We start from the raw sequence: 21990 nt of genomic DNA, 5'->3' as shown, positions 1-21990 counted from the left end.
TTCTGAGTCCAGCGACCCAGGCCATTCCTCCTCTTGGAGCTGGGACCCTTCTCGCAGAGCTCAGCACCCCAAGCTGTGGAGGTGATCTATTTTGTGATCTATTTTCAGAAGTCTTCCAGCGGGTTGGCCTCCCCCTGACGCCAGCCTGATCCTCTTCCCTCCCTCCATGCCTCATCCCCAAAGAAACCCAAACTCCGCGGCCTCTGAAACTGTGCCTGGATCCCCAAGGTCTCCGCCTGGATCTAAGATGTTTCTGACCAAAGTGGGGTCGGGTCGGAGGGGCGAACGGTACCTCTTTGCAGGCGTGAAGCTCCGGTCCAGTTCCCTGGGTTACCTGGAGGACGGTCCCAGCCCAGAACAGGAGGCACAGAAGCTGGGACGTGTGCTTCTCAGCTCTTCCCCTGCCTCTGGCAGAGGGATGGTGGCCGTGACCAGGATCGGCCATAGCGCTGTGCTGAGCGAACGGCAGCAGCGGCTCAGGTGCTGCGGCGGCTGCTTCTGTTGGCAGAAGGAGGAAAAAAGAGGGAGGGAGGTACACAGGGGGAGGATGCAAGGGGCCGGGCTCGCTTCAGTCACCTCCCTGCGGCCACGCCAAGGCCGCCGGTCCTTCCTCCTCCCTCCGTCCTCTCCTCCTATCCACGTCGCCTTGACAACCGCATCCTCTTTCAAACGGCCGGGTGGGGTGGGGACCGCGCGCGCCTCCGCGGCTCACCTGCCGGTCGCTATGGCAACCGCCGCCGCGTGGCGCACGCGCACCCCGGGGACGCAACCGGCGCGGGCGCGGGGCTAACGCAAAGCACGCGGAAGAAGCAGCCTCCGAGCTGTCGCCAGTAAAGTCACGTTTTCTACTGCCCTGCCGGGCCATGGGGCTATTTCTAAGCATCTCTGATTTCGCAAACATGGTGTGTGAAGCCATACGATGAAAATGGCCATCTGTGCCCTCCAGAAGTCGTCTCCTAGAAGAGTGGCTCAGTACGCGTCATCTACTGCCAGAGCCACTTCTGGATATTACTTCCATCCCGCCAGGTCCGTCTGTGTTTCAACAACTCGCTCTTTGATCAGCCCGGATTCTTGTATAGTTAAGCCGGGTATGTCAAGGTGAGCTTGCATCACCCGGCGATTTTCCAAGCCAGACACGTAGGCTTCTCTGTCTATCGACATTTCCATTCTCTTTGCTCTCCCCGGGTGCTGGGAGTTGAACCTAAGGCCTCGAACATGCCAGGCAGGCACTCTACCACTGAGCTGTGCTACATCCCCAGGCCTCTCATTGCTTTGAAAATAGAGAATAATTTTGTTAGGTGCAAGAGAGAAATTTCTGGGTCGTCTTCAAGTCTTTTTTCTTCAACTGAAGTCTTTTGCAGAAGTTCTCGGTGAGATGCGGGTGCTTTTCAACCTAGATTCGGGAGTGCAAACCCAGTGCTGCCTAGCCCTCTCCGCCGGGCTTTCCCTGTGCATTCCCGGCAGCTTCTTCCTGAGGGTCTCTCCCGAGTTGAACCACCAGGTGGCGCCTCTCGCGAAGGGACTTCATCTCTGTAACAGCTGGAGCTGCAGTTGCCTGGAAACCGAAACTGGGAGTTCCAAACAATTGGGTCCAGGAATCCTCAGCGAGCACGATCGTGAGCGCCTGCGCTCCCAAAAAGAGCGTCTCGCTCGGCATTTAAGCATGCCTCCCACCCGGGACCCTTTCCAGCACCCTACGTTAGATAACGATGACTTCTATTTGGGAAAACCGCGGGCTTCCAAGGTACTATGGTTATTGGGCAAATTCCCGGTAGGGTCTCCTGCAGTCTCCTTTCTGTCTCTGTGAAGGGCAGAAGTGGTCGCACAAAGACCTCTGGTAAAGTTATTGAGTCGGGTACCAGAGGTCTGTCTTCCTGTCCTCATATTCAGGTTTGCTAACATTTTCCGTTTGTAGTTGTTTTGCTTATTCTTGGTTTTGACAATTGAGCATAGGGCCTTATGCATGCTAAGCAAGTGCTGTACCACAGAGCTACATTCCCAGCACCCCCTCCCTTTTCTTTCTTTCTTGTGGTTGCTGTTGCAGTGCTGGAGACTGAACCAAGAGCCTTCACAATGAGCTACATCCCCAACCTTTTTTATTTATTTTGAGACAAAATTTTGATAAATTGAATTTGTGATCCTCCTGCCTCAGCCTCCCAAGTAGCTGGGATTATAGACATTACCACTGCCCTTGGCTCAGAAATGCTTTTGAGCAGGGGGAAGGAGAATTAGTTCTAGTTCTAGTTCTCAAGGGGCTATTGCAGCTCACAGCAGTGATTAGTTAACATAATGGGGGCCCAGCTTCCACCAAGCCACTCTTTTCTCTGGAAGGCAGCTCTCCAAAGAGATATGAGATATGGAGTAGGTGAAAACTCCTCTGAAAGACAGCAGGTCTTGCTTTATACATCTGTCCTCATAGTACCTCTGTCTTCCGGTTAATGCCAGTGTGTGTGTGTGTGTGTGTGTGTGTGTCTGTCTGTCTGTCTGTCTGTCTGTGTGATGATTGTGGTCGGTGATCTGGGAATTTAGATAATCTTTTTCTGGTAGAAGAATCTGGGATACTTGCAAAATAAAGTGAATTAAATGGTAAATTAAGCTTAATAACAGTATGAAAGAGCTTCCTCTTATTCAGTATTATTTACCATATGTCAGGCACTCTGCTTAACACTGAAGGTATGTAGATAGACTCGCTAGAGCTCCTGCTCTCCAGGAATTCTAGTAAAGATAGATCGACAACAGCTTCCATAGTGACAATGGCACAAGTGTGGTGAGCACCAGGAACTTGAAGGAAAGCTTCCCAGAGCAGATGAGTTGACATCCAAATATGAGTTAGCTGGGCCAGGGGAGGGACGGTGGGATGGAAATTAGGAGGAAGGGAACAGAAATCAGACATTCAAGGAAATGCAAGCAGCAGGTACCCATACGTGGAAATGAGACGGTAGGGGAGACTGAGGGATTGCATATCCCAAAGAGCTGAGGTGAACTGGAGGCATAGAGTGACTGGAGCTGGAGAAGTGACCTTAGTGGCTGGGTGTGCTGGGGCCTAGGATTTCATCCTAGAGGCACAGAAATCGTTGTGGGATTTTAAGCACTAGAGTGAGACAGTTAGATGGGTGTTTTAGAAAGCACATGTCAGCTGGGTGTGATGGCACACACCTGTAATCCCAGCAACCTACGAGGCTGAGGCAGAGGCCAGACTGCACTGGGCTGAAGAGAGGATGGCAACAGGGACAAAGGACAAAGTGGAGACAGTGAATGTTGACTCTTGAAGAGAGTTCTTCAGGTTCTGTAGGGAGGCTGATAGGGTGGTGTAGACCATAGTAAAGGAATGGGAGAGGAGCTGGGGTCGGAGGAGGGGGATGCAGAATGGTACAGGTCTTTGAAGCAGAGACAGCCAGGGAGGAAGGGCTACTCTTGAGTAAAAGGGATGCCCTCTCCCTGCGGTGGAAGAGAAGGGGGTGTGCAGCTGGTACTGAACAGTCTCGACTTTCTCAGAGAAAGACAGTCTCATCCTTGTGCCGACAGAAGAGAGGATGAAGCAAGGCTCACGCTGTGTATCGTCCTTCAGCTCTCAGTGATAGCAGAGTGCTGGGTATCACTGTTCAGCTATGGTTTAATTGAGCAGAGGCACAGAGCCCTTGGCCACATTGACGGGAAGGAGGGTTACGACACTCCAAAGGTTGAATGAGAGTCTAATGGTGCTGGTTGTACTCACTGGAATTTAATCAGTGATTCAGCCAAGATACCATTTTTTAATACCATGTGTTAGGTCACCAAGCCAGGTACCTGGGATACAGTGGTGGAAAATACAGCAGTTTATGAAGGAATCAGTTGTGTGCTTTCCACATTCATCCTTGTGGGGAGAACTGAATGTCTTAAGGGACTTTTTCTGACATTCCTTCCATCAACAAATGACCCTTCCTTGCTTGTTGAAACTTTTTTCTTACCTACATAGATATTGTCCCTGCCTTTGTCCCTGACTGCTTCCTGTAGGCCCTTCCTCACTTCCGCTCAGGAGACTGTGCAGTCCTCACGAGCCAGCTCTTCACTTTTGGTCAGACTCCTTTTTGCAGGCATCAGCTACTACCACAAACTCCTGATCTGTGTTACTTGTTCTGAGCCCTCCATTAAGTTGCCCACTTTCAATTTGCTGTTAATGCAGTAGAAGTCTCACCTTTTCTCCAAACCCAGGATGTCAAGCCTGTCATCATCTTTCCCACCTGCTCCCCACACAGGGACTTGTCCCAGTCCATCCCTTCTCCTGTTCTCCTGGCTCATTTCTGTCAGTTCTCACTAAGAAAAACTAGGAGCTCTGCCCCACATCATTCTTCTTTTATAAATCTGAGATTGAAAAAAATCAAAGGGAATAAGGAGAAGGATGTCACAGGCCTCCTCTATCAGCATCAGCAAGGCCTCCCGTAGCCAGGTCCTGGATGTGGTTTCTATTTTGCAGAAATCTTCATTCAAGAACCCAACTCATCTCGCTCAGCAACAGGATCCCTGGAGTCGGCTCAGCTCAACTCCTACGATCACCTCCATGAGGCGAGATGCCTATTTTTCTGATTCCAAGGTAGTGTTGAAAAACTATTCCTCTTTACATCCACCTAGGTCTCACTAATATCCTTTTTGAAAGGTAGGCTGTCCCTGACTGGTTTAGCATCTTTCCTTTTGTCCTTGATCTAAGATCTTACCAAATCCAAAACCAATTTATCAAGTCACAAGACAGGTTTTGCTCCAGGCAATTATCTGGAGCAAACAGTTTTACCAGACATCTCATTCTTTTTATTAACACAAAGACTGAATATAACCATGAATGAGGTGATGTCAATTAAGTCCATGTTGTAGATAATATTTCTATCTCCAGTAAGAGCTCACAACCCTTCAGACCCAAAATGGGGGCAATTCTGTATCAATAAGAGTTAAAAAATCATTATTTTTAGCTCAGTAGCTCTGGCTCCTGCCTTGCAAGCACAAGGTCTCAAGTTCAATCCCCGGAACCAAAAAACAGACAAACAAACAAAAAATCATTATGTACTCATTCAGTGCATAGACTTAGTAGACTTCAGCCCAAAAGAGACTTCACTGGATTTCTGGGGAATAAAGCCCAAGAGAACCAAGACTAAACTAAAGGCACAATCAAGTTAACCCCAGAGGACTGACTTCCCCTATAGATACCAAAGGATGATCTCGACTTCCGCTTAGCAGCCTTGTATGACCACCATACTGGGGCCTTCAAGAACAAAAGTGAGATATTGTTACACCACGAGACCATCCAAGACACTCATGAGTAAGTATTAGAGTCTCTTCACCCTAAGGAAGCTGCCCTCCAATCGCATAGGTGAAATGTCACCTGAAAGTAACAATCATTAGTTTCTCATTTGTGTAAAATGTCTATTTTTATATCTATATCAGTAATGTAATTTCTATATTTTTAGAACAGAAATGCTCCAAGATTGTGAGCCGGGCATGGTAGCACTTGCCTATAATCCTAGCACTCAGGAGGCTGAGGCAGGAGAACTGCTGTGAGTTCAAGGCCAGTCTGGAGCACATAGTGAGTTCAAGGTCAGCCTGAACCACACAGCAAGACTCTGTCTCGTAAAAAAAAAAAAAAAAGGAAGGAAAGAAAGCCTCCAGGGCTGGGGATTTAGCTCAGTGGCACTGTGCCTGCCTTGCAAGTGAAAGGACCTGAAAGCCTCCAAGATTATGCTCATCTGTACCAAAAAAGAAAAAAATTGGTTAATTCCAGAGGGTAAAAAGGGACTTGAGTGATTTAATTCTGGTATCTGGTGAAATTATCTTTCCCTTTTCTTCTCTTTCTCCCTTTTTTTCTCTCTCTGCAATGCTGGGGTTTGGAGATTGAGCCCAGGGCCTTTGCACTGAGCTACATCTGCATCCTCCCCCTACTTTTTATCATTTTAAAATTTTGAGACCAGTTCTCAGTAAGTTGTTAGGTTGTCCTGGGTGGCCTGAAACTTTTGCTCCTCCCTGCCTCAGCCTCCTACCTTTCTTTCTGATTGATTTCACTCTCCTCTGTTCTTCCCAACACCATCTAGAATTATCAAGACTCAGTTCCCTGGAGAATGTTTACCCCTTTCTCCTCCACCCCCCATCACGTCCCTGGCTACCATCAGACAGTGGATCAACCCTAAGAAGGAGTCCATCCACAGCGTCCAGGGAGCAATAGGTGAGGGTTAGGCCAGGGGGTGGGGGGCAGGGTGGTGCCAATCTTTCTGCATGGACTCGGGAATCTGGAACTTGAGGTTGCTGGCTGGTAGAAAGATCAGGCATTACTGAGGGTCCTGGCATGCTGAAAAACAGGGCTCAGAAATTCATTCAGCTTTTAGAGCCTCTTATCTGGGCTTTAGGTCTAAGTGATGATCATTTCCAACAGGGCAGGCAAAGGGCAGAAACCTGGAAGGGGAAGACTTAGACCTACCTCGCATCAGTCCTCCACACGCCAGTTACTCAACTATTACACGAGCCTTTTTCACAGGACTCATAAATGTATGGGTGATCCATGGATTCCAGGAAAGGCAAAGGATCTGAAATTCACAGCTCCTCGCTCTTCTCTTTTCTCCGCAGTGTCCCCTCATTCTGCAGCCACCCATGGAGGTTATTCCCGAAAGAATGACGGTGGCTTCTTCTCCACCTAGTAGTGGCGGGCTGCTAGACTAATCAGAGTGGAACATCCTGCTGTCTACCTCTATTAAACATTTGTGCAAGACAGTGCCTGAAGTCTCCGTTACCCATGACTGGGTTACCTCTTGACTGCTCTTAAAATATGAGAGGGAATCTTCCTGACCTCTAGAAATTAGTCCTGTTGGGTTTATTTGCAATTTGGAAGTTCATCTTGCTGAAGAGATAAGGATTTAGGACAGAACAGTCCAGTTTGTGGCAGGACATAGCATTCACATTTTGTAAACTGAAGTCACTCCAATTGCAGAGCCATCCACTTGTCACATCTCACAAACCTTTATGTCTGGAATTGAGTTAAGTGCACATAGCCCATTCTTCTGATGAACTCTGTTGAGTTTATGAACATTGTAATGTCAGCAGCTCCAAGTAGCATTACTACTTATGCAAGGCCACACTACGGATTTCGGACCTCCTGGGTGTGGTCATCTGCTGGACTCTTCACTGAGGGCTCCATCACTCTCGTCCTCCAATCCTGGCCATCACTGTTCAGTCTCTTAAATCTGCCACTGTCTCCTTCCCTGAAAGACAGTTCTCTTTTCTGTGTCTGTGCTGCAGTATATACTCTCAATTCTTATGAACAATGTTCAAAAGTCTGATACTTGGGTTTGACGGTACCTAAAACTTGATGCACTATTGTGATTTCTAAAATTACAAATCACAGGAAACTGCTGTCATAAAAAAGACTGGACAAGAAAATGGGCCAGTGAAACTTTACAATATTGTATAATAAATTCCCATCTCTAAGTTAGACAATGTATATATTATCAAGTAATTCAGACTTAAAAGGACTTCTTCTGCATACTCAAATGTCGGGTCCTTAAACCAAAGTGTCACAATCCCTTTCCACTGGGACCCTCTAATCTATTTAGATAGTTATCTCCTGGCAATACAAAGTTTCAGTTCTATTATTTTACTTTTCTTTTTGGTACCAGGGATCGAACTTGGGTCCTTGGGCTTGCACAGCAGGCAGCAAAACCACTGAGCTAAATCCCCGGCCCAGTTCTATTATTTTAAACAGCTGAAGGTGGCAGAGAGTGGTGGCTCATTCAGATTATTTCAGATACTGAACACCAAAAAAATGTACTAGCCTGACATGGTGGGGCACACCTGTAATTCCAGCATTCTGGGAGGCTGAGGAGGATGCAAACTCAAGCCCAGCCTGGACAACTTAGCAATTAACCAAGAGACTGACTCAAAAAAAAAAAAAAAAAAAGTGCTGGAGGTACAACTCACTGTGAAGGACTTAGGTTCATTCCCTAGTACTGAAAAACAAAATCCTACTGAGGGAGCAGCTTAGTGGTAGAGTGCCGCAGACCAGCTGCAGTCGATGCAGGGTGGGAATGGGAGAGGTCTCGGGCCGGCGAGCGAGAAAAGAACCTTCGCAAGCAATGTGCAGGTTCCCTCTGAGAAGTCTCAGGGTCTGATTTATTTTTATATCTTTAAGCAATGGCTAGGAGGCATTGGGCGGAACATATTTACATTCTGGGTTGCCTTGGCAACTTCTATAGAAGTAAAGGTTATTTTTTGCTAAACAAAGTATATTTTTCCTAAGCTGATTCATTTCATTGAACATCATGAGCACATTTTAAAAATTACAATTGTCCCCTTATTTACCCACACCTAAGCAGAACAGAAGGTAACTTAATCAAAATCTCTATATTAGCGGGGGTACAAGCAAGATTTAGTTAATTAAATGTCAAACTTGTGGTCATCAGCTGGCCCTTGAGAAACTGCCCAATGGTTAATATAGTTTGCTATTAGCTCTCTATTTTTCTATACCTCTATTCATCTTGCTTAAATGTTATTTGGGTTCATGGTCCATGAGCAGGAGATGTTTACAGTACTTTGAGAAAAACTGAGTAACTTGCCTCCTTAGTGTATTTATCTGTCTTAACTTTCTATTTCCCATTTCCCACTGTGTCTTACATCTAAAATCTGTCCTTTCAATCTCTTTATAAGACCCCTTTAGTAAAAAGAAAGTCATCAATAGAAGAAAGGAGTTACAGTAGCAGGAAAACAGAGGGAGTTTTAGGAGAGGTTTCTTTAGAAGTGGGTATGGCAATAGGACTAAGAGAAACAGGAATTTGGGACTTGTGAGCCAGATCAGATTTCAATACAACATTGCCAATTTGCCTCATGGAGAATATGTTGTTAGTCACAAACACAATGATTTCTGTGACCAGAGTAACAATTGTAAACATTAGGGCAAGAAAAAATAAAACATGAGGGTACAATGTGTTCCACCCTCCTTTTCCCCCAGCTGGAACTTTGTCAAGCAGCATTGGAGTTCGGTTGGGCTTCGCCAGTAGAGTGCTTGCTTACCATGCAAGGGGCCCTTGATTCAATTCCTATTACCAAAATAAAAAAGTATTACTATGATGCATATGTTGAAGTTTCTAAAAGTATAGATTGCTATCAAGCATTTAAAGAAAAATACTGCCAGGTGTGGTGGTGCATGCCTATATTTCCAGCACTTGGGAGGCTGAGTCAGGAGGATCCCAGTGAGTTTGAGGCCAGCCTGAACTACATAGCGAGACTATGTCTCAAAAAACTGAAGAAAGAAAGAAAGAAAAGAAGGAAGGAAATTTTAAATTATTCTAAAAACCTGAAGAGGAGGGAACTCTTCTAAACTCATTTTACCAGGCCAGCATTGCCCTGATACCAAAACCAGACAAGAGAGACAACTATGGCCAATATCCTCAATGAACTTAGAGGCAAAAATCCTCAATACGCTAGGCATGGTGCCAGTTATACCTGTAATTTCAGCACTTGCCAAGTGCTGAGGCAAGAAGATTGCTTTGAGTTCAAGGCCTGGACTGCTTAGTGAGAGCCTATCTCAAAAACACAAAGTAAAAAATGCTGCGCATGCTGGCTCATTCCTATGATCCCAGCACTCTAGAAGACTGAGGCAGGAGGATCACAAGTTCAAGCCCAGCCTGGGGAATTTACCAAAACACTGTCTCAAAAATTTAAAATTTAAAAGAAGGAGCTAAGATCTTAGTGGATGTAGCTTGGCAAAGGTCCTGGGTTCAACATGGGGAATTACCAAAAAAAAAAACCCTCAGCCAAATATACTAGCAAACTGCATCCAACAGCACATTACAGATATTATGCACCATGATTTATTGGGATTAATTGCAGGGATGCAATGCTGATTTAACATATGCAAAAATAAACATGATACACATTAAGATCCAAAATGTCCCCCAAAGGCTCATTGTATTGAAGGCTTGATTGTCAGCTGATGGGCTTTTGAAGGTGACTGGATGATGAATTCATAGCTCAATAAGCTTCGTAGCAAGTGGGGCCTAATGAGATGGGGCAGGTCACTGGGACACAGGCATGGCTTTAAAAGGCCTATTTTAGTCCTGGCCCCTTCCTCTTTGGCAGTCTCTGTCTCTGTGTGTCTCTCTCTCCCTGCTTCCCACATCAGGAGTAACCAGCTTTGCTCCACCATGATGTTTGGCCTCCCTACAGGACTAAAAGCAATGGAGCCAGCTGACCATGACCTGAAACCTCTGAAACCGAGTAGAAATAAACCTGCCATTTAAGTCTGTTTTTTCCTGTACTGGAGATTAAACCCAGGGCCTTTGCTTAGCTTCACCCCTCAACCCTTGTTTTCCTTTTCTTTTCTTTTTAAACAGGGTCTTGTTAAATTGCCAGGGCTGAGCTCAAATCTTCAACTTCAGCCTCCCAGAGTGTTGGGATTATAGGCCTGCTCTACCATGCTCAACTCTTGAAGGATAAAAACCATAGATCATCTCAATAGATGCAGAAAAAATATTTGATAAAATTCAACATCCTGCATGCTAAAAATTCTGAATAAATCACATGTGAAAGGAACAGGCCATATACAATAAGTCACTGGGCATTATAATGAACAGGGAAAAGCTGAAGCTCTCCCTTTAAAGATCTTTTAGACAAGGATGCCCATTTTCACTGCTTTTAGTCAATATAGTACTGGAAGTCCCAGTCAGAGCAAGCATGCAAAAGAAATAAAGGGCACCCAAATTGGAAAGGACAAGGTAAAAAATATCTCTGTATGAGAATGATCCTAAATACTGAAAACCTCAAAGACCTTACCAGAAAACTATTTGAATAAACAAGTTCAAGTTGCAGGATAATCAACACAAAAATCAGTAGTGTTTCTGAGACCAAGAAAAGAAAGAGAAATAAAGAAAAAGGAGAAGAAAAGAGCAAGCAAGTAGGCAAGCAGGCTGGGGATATAGATCAGTGTGAAGGCCCTGTGCTTCAAGAACAGATGGGAAAGCATTTTTTTTTTTTTAATAAGCCTGAAAAGCACAGGAAACAAAAGCAAAAACAAATGAATACCATTAAAACAAGCTGCTGCACAGGAAAGTAAATAATACAGTGAAGAGACGAGCTACACAATGGGAGAAAATATTAGCAAACTGTCTGAAAAGGGTTTAATACCCAGAATAAAGAACTCAAGCAACTCAATAGCAAAAAAATAAAAACCTGATTTTAAAATGGGCAACAGGGCCTGGCGATTTAGCTCAGTGGTTCCAGCGCCTGCCTCACAAGCGCAAGCCTAAGTTCAATCCCCAGTACCAAAAAGAAAAAAAAAATTGGGAAAGACCTAAACACATTTCTCAAAAGAAAATGGCCAGTAGGTATATGAAAGGAACCTCAACATCACTAATCAGAGGAGAAATGCAAAATAAAGCCACAATGAGGTATCACCTCACTCTTCAGAATGGCTATTATAGAAAAGCCTAATGACAGGTGCTGGTGAGGATGTGTAGCAAAGAGAATCCTTACACTCCATTGGTGGGAATTAAATTAGTATGACCACTATAGAAAACAATATGGAGGCATCTCAAAAAATTAAAAATAGAAGTACATGATCCAGCAATCCCACTACTAGGTATATATCCCAAGGAAATCAGTATGTAAAAGAGACACCTGCAATCTCATATTCATTGCTTCACCATTCACAATAGCCAAGGAATGTAATCAACTTTGTCTATTAATGTATGGATAAAGAAAATGTGGCCTAAGCTGGGGATGGTGGCACATGCTTGGAGCCCAGCATTCTGGGAAGCTCAGGCAGGAGGATGGAAAATTTGGCAAGACTCTTTATTTCACAATTTTAAAAGGACAGTGATGTAGCTCAGTGGGCACACAAAAAAGTGTAACCCTACCTCCAGCACAAAGGGGGGAGGGGGCTGTTTACACTATCAGCACACTATTCAGGCATGCAGAAGGATGAGACCCTGTCGTTTGTGACATGATTGGTATTGGAAGACATTATGTTAAATGAAATAAACCAGGCACAGAAAGACAAAATATACACGATTGAACTCATACATAGAATTTTTTTTTTTTTTTGGTACCGGGGATCGAACACTGGTCCCTGCACTTGCAAGGCAGGCTGCAGAACCACTGAGCTAAATCCCCAGCCCTTCTCATATGTTGAATTTTAACAAGCTGCACTAATAGAAATTAAGAGTAAAAGGTGGTTACCAGGGACTTGGGGAGGGAAGCAAGAGAAAGGCTGGTCAACTGCTTCCAGATTATAGTCATACATAAGTTATATTGTCCTGCTGCACAGTAGTAGGACTATAAACACTGATAACATACTGTATATTTCAAAAAAGCTAAAAGGATATTAAATGTTTTCACCAAACAGAAAGTTTGAGGTGTGCTTACCCTATTATAAACATTACAGTATATATGCACTGAAAAAAAAAAAACCACATGGCACCCTATAAATATGTACACTCTTTGAGCAATTAAAAAACTTTAAATGCAAAAAAAAAAAAAAAAAAAAAAAGGAAAGAGCCAGCCCGCCCTAGACCTCCCTGATCATTCAAGTCACTAAATCTTGGGGGGGCCCTAAAGTCTTTTTTTTTTTTTTTGGTACCGGGGATCGAACTCGGGTCCTTGCGCTTGCGCAGCAGGCGACGAAACCACTGAGTTAAATCTCCGGCCTAAAATCTCCATTTTTGTAAGCTTTGCATACACACACACACCTCTTCCCTTTAACAGCAGAGACTGCTCGCTGCCTTTAGCCAAGGTCAATAGCGTATAATCACCGTAACAAACCCACACTACAGAAATGGGAGGGAGCTGGGAAGTAAAACGGCTGCGTGGATGTGGCCTCAGTCACCTTGTAACTCTAGCACCGTTAGCACGCAACAGCTCACTCATACTCAACCCCCGTGCACCGCCGCCCACAGTTAACGTGCTTGTCCCCTTGTCCAGAAGCCCGGTTGTCGAGCCCTCGGGCCGGGCTCAGATCAGAATCGCCTCGGTAATCAGCGGCCCGGGGCAGGCCCGGCCTCGTCTATCTGATCAATTCATCACTTCTGAGCGCCGGGCCCGCAGGACCAGCTCCGGGACCTCGGAACCACGGCTCTGCCGCCGCCAATAGGGCCTCGCTGCACAGCGCCCCGAGCAGGGGGCTTCGCAGGAGGGGAGCTTTTCATTTCGGGGTGGCCCGGCGGGGCTGCGGTCACGACCCGATCAAATAAGATCAAGGTGTAGACGGGGGGAGGAGGCGCTGAGGGAATCTCTCGCTTGCCTTGCACGCCCATTCACGCATTCATTCATGCAGCCATTCATACACGCGGCCCACACGCACCTTCCACGACACACTCTATGCATACACCCTCACCCCAGGCCGCTCTCCCTCCCGTGAAACAGCGGAAGTCCACGGCGTCTTTTAAACCCTCCGTCCCTGCCTCGGAGGATTCTGGGAGGAACCACCGAGCACAGGCAGCGAGTCCAGCATAGCCCCTTGTCCGAGGTGCGCCTTGCTGCCCCCGCGTGGTACGGAGGTCCCAAGGAAAAAAAGCAGACACTGCATAATGAATCGTGGTTTTGATCTTTGTATTAATTTATATTAAATGTACATATTCATATTCATATCTACATATCCTTATTTTTATTCATCTTAAATTTTAAAGTGGCCAGCCGGGCGTAGTGGCACACGCTTTTGAGAGGCTGAATTTCTGAATATGAGACAATTCAATCTCAGGACCTCATATGTACCAAGTTAAGTGCTGTACCACTGCGCCTACCTTGCTAGCCCTAGGAATAGAGTATTTAAGTCCAAAGACTAGATAGGCTATCCATGAAATAGGTAAAGGTAGGAAAGTATACCCCTAGCCTCCTCACCCTCTGCCTAGAACTTGAATGCTGTGACATTCATACTGGTGAACGTTCATTTGCATTCATATTTACTAAAATATATCTGACTTTCAAACTCCATAAAATAGTAGTGATTAAGTAGAATTAGTGCCTCTCACATGAGTGTGGAGCATTAACATTTCAGCTCTTTCTCCTTTCTCAATGAAATAGGTATGTAAGGGGAGGATTTAAAAAAAAGGATTTGGGGATCAATAAATGATTTCAGTTGGGCATGGTGACCCATGCTTGTAATCCCAGCTACTGGAAGGGGAAGGTGAAGCAGGAGGATCACAAATTTAAAGATACCCGGACAATTTAGGGAGACTCTTGGTCAAAGTTTCAAAAAGTCTGGGATGTAGCTAAGTGGTAGAGTGCTTGCCTAGCGTGCATAAGGTCCAGGGTTCAACTCCCACTACAGCAAAATAATGAAATGAATGAGTGAATGAAGAAAATGACTGATGAAGTTATATGTACTTGTGCCAACCCTAGGAGGCATGTGGAATAAACCAACAGGGAAAAGGACCCATAGTGTGTGCCAGAATTCTATTGGCTTGAGGGATTTTTCTAGGTGCATGATTGGTTAATGTGATAACTATTTGAATGAGGAGGTTCATCACTGATAATGCCAGATGATACTTACATTTTAATAGCAACAATAGGTTAAATGTACAGGGGATGTTACCTACCTTATTAATACACCTCAAAGTTTTATAAAAACCTCAACTCCCTCACAAAGGCTAGGCCATCATTCTCAACTGTATCATACATTCAATGACCTTCACACGGGGGAAATCGCAATGGGATTCACTAACATGAATTAAAGAGTTATGCATGGGGGTTGAGGATTTAGCTCAGTGGTGCCGCGCCTGCCTGGCAAGCGAAAGGTCGTGAGTTAAACCCTTGGTACCAAAAAAAAAGCTATGCATGAGAAGTCAACTGACAAATGGATAAAGATGTGGCTTTTTTATACAATGGAGTACTACTCTTCCATAAAGGATGAGCTTCAGACATTTATAGCTAAATGGATGGACCTTGAGATCATACTCCTAAGTGAAATAAATGGGACACACGTGTTTAAATACCGCATTGTTTCTCTGGTGTGAGAAACTGAGAGTGGAAATAAGGACTGACACGCATAATGGATGTTGGGAAATGGGAAGAAACTGTTTAAATGGGAAGGGGAACAAGTAAGGAGGGAGGGAAAAGGTAAGAAAGGGACAAGAAAAAAGTGAAAATAGGAGAAAAAATGGAAACAAAACTTTTGTACATAGGGATGGGAGGGGGCTTGAGGAGGGGAATGGGATAAAATAAAATTTATTATTAAAAAAAGCTATGTATGGGCAGAACCCAGGGGAATAATAAAATTCAATAAATTCAGCATCTGACAAATAAAATGGACAAAGATTATAGGGAAAATTTTTATTTTCAAGGATTTGTGCAGACATTGAATAAAAAACTGTACTTCTACTATAAAAAGGGGCGACTTCATTCTATCCCAGGCTTACGGTAATGCCAAGTTGAATCTGAGGCAATACTGTGATCCTCACACCTCCACCCCAATATGCTTCCCCAGAGGAACAGCTTATCATTTCTAGCCCCAAATATATGACACATTAGCCAATTAAACAAGTTTCTGTTTATCTGCTTACATAAAGTCAAGAAATTAAATAGGCCGTGTATTTGCTTTTTGTTATAAATCACCTTTAACTTGTTCACTTTTTGGTACATTGTGGTACGACAACATCTCAAAATATAACAACTAAATTTATTATATTTAGGTCAAGATAACCCACCCAGGAGGCTGTAAAAATTGGCTTGAACTAGAAGTGTAGAATGGGACTAGTTTAAAATATGAAGCATCTCTAAGGTCCAAACTTAGAGACATTAGCTCTATTAGAAAACAAGTCATTAAAGCTACAAAATAACAAGTGCAAAACGTGCTGAACCTGTTTCCTTAGAGTGACGTTCTATTGGGCCAACAGGTTCCAAGCTCACACCACAAGGTGTAACTCTTCTGTTTCACTACATTCCCTTTCTTTCATGAGAAAGCTCCTCAGAAATGACAATGGAAAATATATGAATCATTGAAATTTACCCTGTTGACCAATTCCTGAAGAGATAGCACTTCCAAATCTGAGATGATTTAGACATGTAGTGTTTACCTGATGACCTTCTACATTTTTAAAACCTTTCAAAGTACTAAATTGCAAATTTCAGAACCTATACTTCTTAGCAGCTTTTATTCTTTTGGAGTAAGTAGACAAAAGATAATTTATTGCCACACAAAAATCAACCACAGCTGACTTACCAAGTTTTACTGTAATGGACAATTCAACTGGAAGACCTATGTCTATGCTTATTATAATAATTTAATTTTAGACCAACTCTTGTTTGTGAATAGAGACATGAGATTTCACAATTCCGTTAGCTGATATGAGGCTAGGAGGAGGAGCGAGTGGAGAAATCTTCCCTTCAAATGTTGAGTCATCTAAAACGATTTGCTCAGGAGCTGTCATATTCCATGAAAAGCCCTTCACTCTCAAATGCAAAGTTCTGTTTAACTTTATTATATAAAACACTCCCATTAATGAAGCCTAACAATTGTCCAAATATGCCAACAAATACCAGCAACTTCTCTCATTTGAATGTCTCATGTTCCTACAGAGAACAGAATTTCCAGACAATGAAAGAGCACCACAATATGAAAATTGGTCAAGAACGAGCAATCAACCGAAAATTGCCATCATCAACACTTAAAAAATAAGTTTGTATCTTTTATAGCATGACTCCCATCTAACATCACAATAAATTCTTATACTAGATGATTTTACTAGTATATGAATTGATATACTAATTTATTTCTTTCTTCTACCCTTACAGCAATATATTAAACAATTATTTCTTCAATAGTTTCTTTTTCCCCTAGTGGTGGCATTTAAAAATGAACAGTATTTAGCACTAAGTAATTTAGATAATATAACAAAGCTTTAGGAAATAGCAAGTTGATTCATTTTTCATTTACCATTTGATTGAATGAAGTCTCCTTTTAGGGATAAGGTAGAAAGTATTTTCTTGTCTAAGTACTTTCTAGTTTCAGCATACAACGATAATTTCCAAATTTTATGTAAGCTCAGATTCTCTTGGCAAAACCCTCCAGCTACCAACACACAGCAAGCTGCTTCACCGCTTCATCTGTTCTCTTTTTGCAATGAGAGCCATGCCTCTCTCTTATGTTCCCAGATGGGTATATAAAAGATAAATTTCTAAAGTCAATTTCTTGGCTTTTCCCTAACTTCCATTTCCCACCTGCCACCCTTCTTCAGCAATTTGCCAAATCCAAATCAAAGAGTGAAAAAAGTGAAGTCTTGAAAATTATTTCTCCTCCCAAGAGGTCTGAACATAGTTTATGTCCTTTCCTAAAGAGTCTCAGAGGAAAGATCCTGATGAGGGACTGAAGAACAAAATAGGTGACAGGGTTTTTGTTGTTGTTGTTTGTTTGTTTTGCAGACCTGGGGATCAAACCCAAAGCCTCACTCATGTTAAGCAAATGCTTTACCACTGAGCTATAACCCCAGCCCAGGTGACAGGCTTTTAAGCCAAGAGGTATAGAATCTTATCACCCAGGGATGTAATTTATTTGGACATTATATGCTCACTGCTGAGGGCTGATTTACACACAGATCAAAGGAAGATGGCTTTCTGGAGTTCCCTGGAGCATAAATAATGTTCATGACTGTGAGGAATTTCCCTCACATATGGCAGGGACAGATGCTCTGATATCATCCTGGGGACTTTGATGATTTTAGCTGAACTCTCCTACACTGGGTTCAGGGCTCCAACAGGTTCCTCACCCTTGTCCCTTTGTTTGGCAGCTGATGAGTTGGATACTTTGGAATTCATTTTATAAACAAGACGTAAAAGGCCATTACAACACAGGCAATCGCCACAGCAGCATGCAGCCTGGTTCCGATCACAGCAGCTGGCGGCAAAAAGAAAAAGAGAAGAATCACACCCTGCCCTTCGCAAGAGACCTCACATTCAAGGTGATATTCTGAAATCACTAATTACACACTAAGACCTATCAAGGTTCTCAAAAACCAAAGAATTATTTTTAAATGCTACACTTAGGCCCTAGATTCTAGGCAAATATAGCATTTGTTTATATTTTACCCTACTTTGAAAAAGATTTAGGTAGGTAGGACTGCAGATAATAGTATCCCAAATACAAAGTAAAACTACATCTGAGTTAATTAAATCGAAACTTAAAAGAAATGTCACTGTATTCTTTCCAGAAAATCAGGAAATTTTTCAGTGGGAAAATATTCCCCCCACTGAAGGGAAGAATTCCAGCCCAGCCTAAAACTGCTTAATTTGTATATTGTTATTCCATGGAGAATACTAAAATTACCTGGATATTAAAATAAACAATTATCTTTTAAATAACAGCAAATACCAAATTTATCTCTTCCCTCATTATTTTTGGAAAATGATTATTCTACTGACTCTCAGATGTCATATCAGCGATTTTTTTCTAAGAGTGGAACAAAATATAATCCCAGTCCATTACATTCCTAGTTGTAGCACCACACTGCCCAGAAATGGTCATCTCCCTTCCCTGTTCACACATAACCTTACCTTTGTAAAACACACCCCAAACTCCCTTCTTCTCTGATAGCAGCCAGGTTTTGAGGCGAGGTACTTTCTTGAAGTAGGCACAGGTGCAAACAAAGAGCAAACCAAACACCAGAATCCCATCCAAGGAGTACACTGTCACATAAAGAAGAAAAGAAAACATTTGGTGCTGATCTAGCTTGAGAAAGGTGATCCCACCTGACAGAGAATCTGCTCTTGAGGACCATGTATGATATAAAATCAAGATAAGACTTTTGCCTCCTTGTACCTCTAGAAGCAACATGGGTCACCAGCAGCTCTACTGGAGCCACTGAAGAAATTCAGCCAGGGCTCCTGCTCTTGCTGCGTGTGGTCAAACTGACAAGGTCTGATCCGGAAATACAGCCTGAACATGTGCTGCCAGTGTTTCTGTCAGTAGGTGAAGGATACTGGCTTCATCAAGTTCATCTAAGTAATCTTCCTTTGATCTAGGACATCCACTCAATGAAAGAGACCATGCTAACTCTTTGTACATAAAATTAAAAATTTAAAAGCTTTCAAAGAAAAATCAAGATGAAACCTCAGTGGCGGTGCCAACACTTGATGAGAGGGAACCAAGATCATGGAACTAACCATGTTACCTTACTGTTTCCAAAAGCTGCTTGCAAACATCCTGGCTACAACGGTTTCACTGTCCCCTCCCATCATCCCCTTTCCCAAATTAGAAATCCTAAGCAGACTGCATCAGTCTGTGTGGAATCAGCCTCCCAGAAATGACCAGTGTTGGCAATATGTTGCGGGAAGGATCAGAATCCTTGGAGCCTGAATGTTATAAATCGCACAAGTGATGCTTCCATAGTAGAAAGTTTTAAACTCTTAGTTCTATTTCTTCTTACATATGTAAATCAAGCTATTTATTGTTCTGTTAAGCACAATGAATCACCTCACTGCAAAAAAAAAACAAAACAAATGATATTGGACCATGACATTGTGTCAGAATGGGGTTTTTTTGTTTGGGTTTTGGGTTTCTTTTGAGACAGGGTCTCACTATGTAGTGCAGGCTGGCCTTCAACTCACTATGTAGTACAGTTGTCCTTGAACTTGTGGCAATCTTCCTGCCTCAGCCTCCAGAGTGCTTGGATTGCAGGCGTGCACTACCATGCCAGTCCAGAATGAGTTCTTAAAGAAAATTTTTTTCTGGTACTGGGCACTGAACTCAGAGCCTCACACATGCTTAGAATGTGCTGGTTTCCTGGTTCAAATTATTTCTTCCTCTGGGTGATGTCCTTTCTTTTACTGTGCATAGTATCCTGAGACCACTGACTGGCCAGCAAGTTCCAAATGGATATTTTATAGAACCAGTGTGTCAGTACTAGACCAGATCCCTCTCTTCTATCAGTGAAACTATCTCATTGCTAGGTCCAATATATTAGTACATACACTAGGTTTTTATAAAGAATGATATCTTATCCCATACTTTTTTTTAATCCCATAAGTCTTACAGACACTGCCACAATTCACAAGTAGATGAAATGCGAATCTTTAGTACCAGGACTATCAACAAGATACCTTTGGAAATGCTTTCTTGTGTTCTTTAAATCATACTGCCTAAAAGACTTTCTTTTCTCTTCTCCTCTAAGGGTGACTCTCAAGACCTTAATAGCCCTGCTTCCTTCCCTCGCCTGGAATTTGGAAATCCTGTCTAGAAAGTGTTTGAAGAGGCCCAGAAAATTATGTCAGATAAACACGGTGGCAACTGCTGCACCATTTAGGAAAGGCAGTGTCTGATGCACCCCTTGCAACACTAGCCAAGGTCTCCAGATCAGATCAACCAGCTAAAAGTTTAAAACCAAAGAAGAGAAGGCTTTTGAAATGACTTATTTTCAAAATAGGAGAACTTTTGGGAGGGTGTACATTCACACAACACACACCCCAAAGTGGGGGGACTGATATCCGCTGATTTCTCGGTGTGGTCCTCTCAACGAGCCTGCTGCCCCCAAGTAAGAGAACGGAGGGACCTGGGAGGAAGATCCTCTCTTCCATGAGACTAAACCTCTCGTACTACGGGCACTGGCTCCCCAAGGGCTTGGACGAACTTCTAGTAGAGAGAAAGCAAAGGGTAGAGACAGAAGACTGAGGTATGGGCAGGGGAGGTGCGGGGGAACCCAGATGGATACAAAAGATAATGTGCAAAGGAGTAAGAGACCGAAGTAAGGGGCGCAGAAAGACCAAGGGGGGCCGGACCTGGAGGGGGTAGGGAGAACGGCCACATCAGTCCCCGCCCTGCCCGCCACGTTTTCCCCTCGTTCTTCACTCCCACCCTCCGTGGGGGCACCGGCTCTCACCGTTGGTCATGGCGGCTGAGCCTGCGACTGGGTAAGGAGTCCGGGTTCAGCGGTGACAGTGGCGAAGGCGGGGAAACCCAGCGCCCGCTTGACACTTCCCGATCCGGGCCGCGGCGACGTGCTGGAGCTGTAGCACGCAAGCGCAAGGGACGAGTGGCGAGCACCGAACGCAATCGAGTACTTCTAGCCGATTGCCGAGCTAGGGGGACCTGCGTGGGTGGTGCTTGCTTGCTTACGTAGAGTGAGAGCGCCCTTTGCGAAGCTTTCTGCGTGGGCAAGGTTACTGAGTTTACTAAGCTCGCCCCGGGAAGTTAGAGCCAGGTGTTTGAAAGCTGGAGGCTTTGCGCTGTGGCAGCTGGTCAGTGTGAGTGTGCGTGTATGTCAGAGGCAGCCCACCTGCAGCGGGGAGGTTTCACTTAAGAAAACCCGCACCACAGGGTTGAAGAAGCAACCCTGCTTTCCAGTTCTCCGCCATCGCCGTTGTACGGTTGCCTGGTCCCCACGTGTCTTCTCACAGTACTTTCAAGGGTCAGTTGATTCCTGGCCAAGAAACAACAGCAAAATCATCCCATTCTCCCAGTGGATTCGGACGAAAACTGGTAATAAAAACAATTTCAGGACCGGGGATTTAGCTCAGTGGTTCCGGCGCCTGCCTCTCAAGCGCAAGGTCCCGAGTTCGATCCCCGGTACCAAAAATAAATAAATAAATAAATAGAATTCCAAGAGGAGGCGTTAGAGAAGAACCAAGCTGGGTCTGCAAGGAATTGCACAGGAGAGGCACTTATTTACCTATGCTACAGCAAGGTCACGACCGTCTTACCATAGAAAGCTGGTCACGCTGTCTGCACAGTTGGACACGTTTTTATTGCGATTTTTCTCTTTGTTTTTATGCTGTGCCCTAGTAGGTTGGTTAAGTAATAAATATGTGAAGGCTTCGGTGTGGTCGGGGAGTTAGGGGGAGGGGCAGGAGCCGCTGCAGTCGCCGAAGCCCTGGGCCTGCCCTCGCCGTGCAGCTCTTCCGTACTCCTGAGGGAAATCTAGCCGGGCCGTGTTCCAGCGTGCAAAATGAAATAAGGAACTTCATAACAAAAAGAAGTCACACATTTCGATCCTAAAACTCTAAGTTGTCAGAAATATTCAGTTAATTGCCTGTTTGTGGAGTGGGTTTTTCTTCAACTATCAG

The 21990-nt window shown here is 44.1% G+C and overlaps 3 protein-coding genes, 1 non-coding gene and 1 pseudogene across 16 annotated transcripts in view; 2 read left to right on the top strand and 3 right to left on the bottom strand.

Annotated features, from left to right (window-relative positions):
* Positions 1 to 677, bottom strand: part of Elapor1 (endosome-lysosome associated apoptosis and autophagy regulator 1) — an 80015-nt gene extending 79338 nt beyond the window's left edge. For 2 of the 7 annotated variants that reach the window (XM_004853614.4, XM_004853617.4), the window contains exon 1: positions 293 to 676. In XM_004853614.4, the coding sequence (XP_004853671.1) occupies positions 293 to 445 (153 nt within the window). In that variant the 5' untranslated portion in view covers positions 446 to 676. Of the gene's footprint in view, positions 1 to 292 lie in introns of all 7 variants that reach the window. The other 5 variants (XM_004853615.4, XM_004853616.4, XM_087213212.1 and 2 more) reach the window with 3 other exon arrangements.
* Positions 678 to 779: 102 nt separating this feature from the next.
* Positions 780 to 16672, top strand: Cfap276 (cilia and flagella associated protein 276). Of its 6 annotated transcripts, none has more exons than XM_087213224.1 (5): positions 780 to 1026; positions 4454 to 4570; positions 5172 to 5287; positions 6054 to 6184; positions 6392 to 6576. In XM_087213224.1, exons 2-5 carry the CDS (start codon positions 4538 to 4540, stop codon positions 6544 to 6546), a joined length of 435 nt encoding a protein of 144 aa, XP_087069350.1. In that variant the 5' UTR covers positions 780 to 1026; positions 4454 to 4537; the 3' UTR covers positions 6547 to 6576. The 6 variants fall into 6 exon arrangements, with proteins under 6 accessions (XP_087069350.1, XP_087069349.1, XP_087069346.1 ...); XM_087213223.1 differs by having other exon boundaries at positions 780 to 1098; XM_087213220.1 differs by lacking the exon at positions 780 to 1026 and adding an exon at positions 1537 to 1744.
* LOC147827716 (small Cajal body-specific RNA 2) lies at positions 12955 to 13362 on the bottom strand. Its single transcript, XR_015452119.1, has one exon.
* Positions 12955 to 20965, bottom strand: Tmem167b (transmembrane protein 167B). Of its 2 annotated transcripts, none has more exons than XM_021265603.2 (3): positions 20808 to 20965; positions 18422 to 18618; positions 12955 to 17826 (listed from the first exon to the last, which is right to left on the bottom strand). In XM_021265603.2, the coding sequence occupies exons 1-3, from the start codon at positions 20815 to 20817 to the stop codon at positions 17668 to 17670; spliced, it is 366 nt and encodes a 121-aa protein (XP_021121262.1). In that variant the 5' UTR covers positions 20818 to 20965; the 3' UTR covers positions 12955 to 17667. The 2 variants fall into 2 exon arrangements, with proteins under 2 accessions (XP_021121262.1, XP_004853669.1); XM_004853612.3 differs by having other exon boundaries at positions 12955 to 17830; positions 18487 to 18618.
* On the top strand, positions 18762 to 20813 carry LOC147827715 (small ribosomal subunit protein uS14 pseudogene; annotated as a pseudogene).
* Positions 20966 to 21990: the final 1025 nt, after the last annotated feature.

This window comes from Heterocephalus glaber, unplaced genomic scaffold (assembly GCF_053883595.1).
Source record: "Heterocephalus glaber isolate CG9 unplaced genomic scaffold, H.glaber_assembly_v1.0 deba00001442, whole genome shotgun sequence".
In the NCBI taxonomy this organism is placed as follows: domain Eukaryota; kingdom Metazoa; phylum Chordata; class Mammalia; order Rodentia; family Bathyergidae; genus Heterocephalus; species Heterocephalus glaber.
The sequence above is the reverse complement of the archived record's forward strand: the minus strand, read 5'-3'. Positions and strand labels throughout refer to the sequence as shown.